This window comes from Nestor notabilis, unplaced genomic scaffold (genome assembly GCF_000696875.1).
Source record: "Nestor notabilis isolate BGI_N333 unplaced genomic scaffold, ASM69687v1 scaffold11876, whole genome shotgun sequence".
NCBI classification, from domain to species: domain Eukaryota; kingdom Metazoa; phylum Chordata; class Aves; order Psittaciformes; family Psittacidae; genus Nestor; species Nestor notabilis.
This window is the reverse complement of record NW_009931547.1, coordinates 10,500-11,950: the sequence shown is the minus strand read 5'-3', so window position 1 is coordinate 11,950 and position 1,451 is coordinate 10,500. Positions and strand designations below refer to the sequence as shown.

Below are 1,451 nucleotides of genomic sequence, written 5' to 3'. Positions count from 1 at the left end.
GCAGGATCACAATATAGTGGTTGCACTGATCTACACAATTCCTGGGACCTGTATTATTATCAATACTGACTCAGCCAACCAGCCGGGACACACTAAACTACTTTTTCCTCCAATCACAATGGTAAATAGAAGCTAGAATGAATGTGAAAGAAGAGGCAGAAGAAAAAACACGTAAAATCTCATTATTTCTGTGACGCTTTCACTGAATATTTCCAAACTGACACTGTTCCCTGCGATAAAATGTAGTGGAACAATTGAACAGGCCTGTCTTCTGTTACAGGTAGCTTAAAGCTTACACTGGGAGTCATTCCAAGACTTCATTCTTAATAAAAAGCCAGTTGAAATGTTAAAATTCTTAACTAATCAAATGAAAAGAACCCACAGCCCTGCCAGATTATAGCATTTAAAGGACTACAATTCTAAATTTATGTTGAAAATTAATGTATTTTGACCTCTGACATCATACAGTCCATACCATACAGCAGATTTAGATTCAAGTGCAACTTAATAGCAGAAAATTGTGCAATGAATAGAAAGTGTGTCAAACCATATGTGAATAACTTAACATACTTCCCCTCATCACAGATCCACAAGGTACAGCCAAGTGGTCTGGACTTTGATGCACTTCCAACTTACTAGTCTCAGAACAGGACTCTGCCTGAGTGTTGTACACTGAATGTGCTTCCAAAGCAATAGTCTACTACTTACATGTAGGACATCATTGACATTCAGCTGCTGAAAATTACAGGACCTGAATTCTTGCATTTTCTTTATATTTTCTTGGTATTTTTCCTCTGCCAGCTGTCTGTAAATCCAGAATACTTCTGGTTAGGATGTGATGTCAGTGAGTGGACAAAGGGATCTTTTTAAAGCAGTTGTGGAAAAACAAATTCCATAATTAGACTCCCATGGTGCCAACTGTTCATGGCATCTAATCATCTTGAGATTACTTTTGGTTAACTCACAAAGAGATTTCAGGCCTTATTTCCAAACCATTGTTATATTTTTCTTTCACAATTTGTATAATAGAATTGAGAAATAGTAAATTATTAGTTCAGTTCTTTTTATTTCTTCCAAAGATTTTAAATTCTCTGGACCATTATTCCACCATTTAGGGACCTTTCAGGTAAACAGAGGCATGCAACATCTGTGTGCTGTGAAAGCTTCACCTGGGGGAGCGTTGTTAACTGTGTTTTGCTGTCAGGACTACTTCAGCCAGCTGCTACGCTAAGCAGTTCTTCTAGTTCCCATCACTATATTCCCTTCCCATCCACCTCTGCTGAAAGCAGATCTCTAGTCTGAGAAGGTACTGGTTTTGCATTGTTTCAAATGCTGCCAGCTAGAGTCAGCTGGCAATAACCTAGAGCTAAACACAGATCCATTTTAAAGGTTCATGACTGAGAACAAGGTATGAAGATTATTTTGTAATATAAAGGCAACATATTAAATAT

General features: G+C 37.6%; 1 protein-coding gene across 1 annotated transcript in view; it reads right to left on the bottom strand.

The window, feature by feature from the left end:
• Nucleotides 1–1,451, bottom strand: part of LOC104406862 (serine/threonine-protein kinase Nek11-like) — a gene marked incomplete at its 5' end in the record, with an annotated part of 19,655 nt that overhangs the window by 11,343 nt on the left and 6,861 nt on the right. The window contains one exon of the mRNA XM_010015970.1: nucleotides 709–805. Within this exon, the coding sequence (XP_010014272.1) occupies nucleotides 709–805 (97 nt within the window). The remainder of the gene's footprint in view (nucleotides 1–708; nucleotides 806–1,451) is intronic.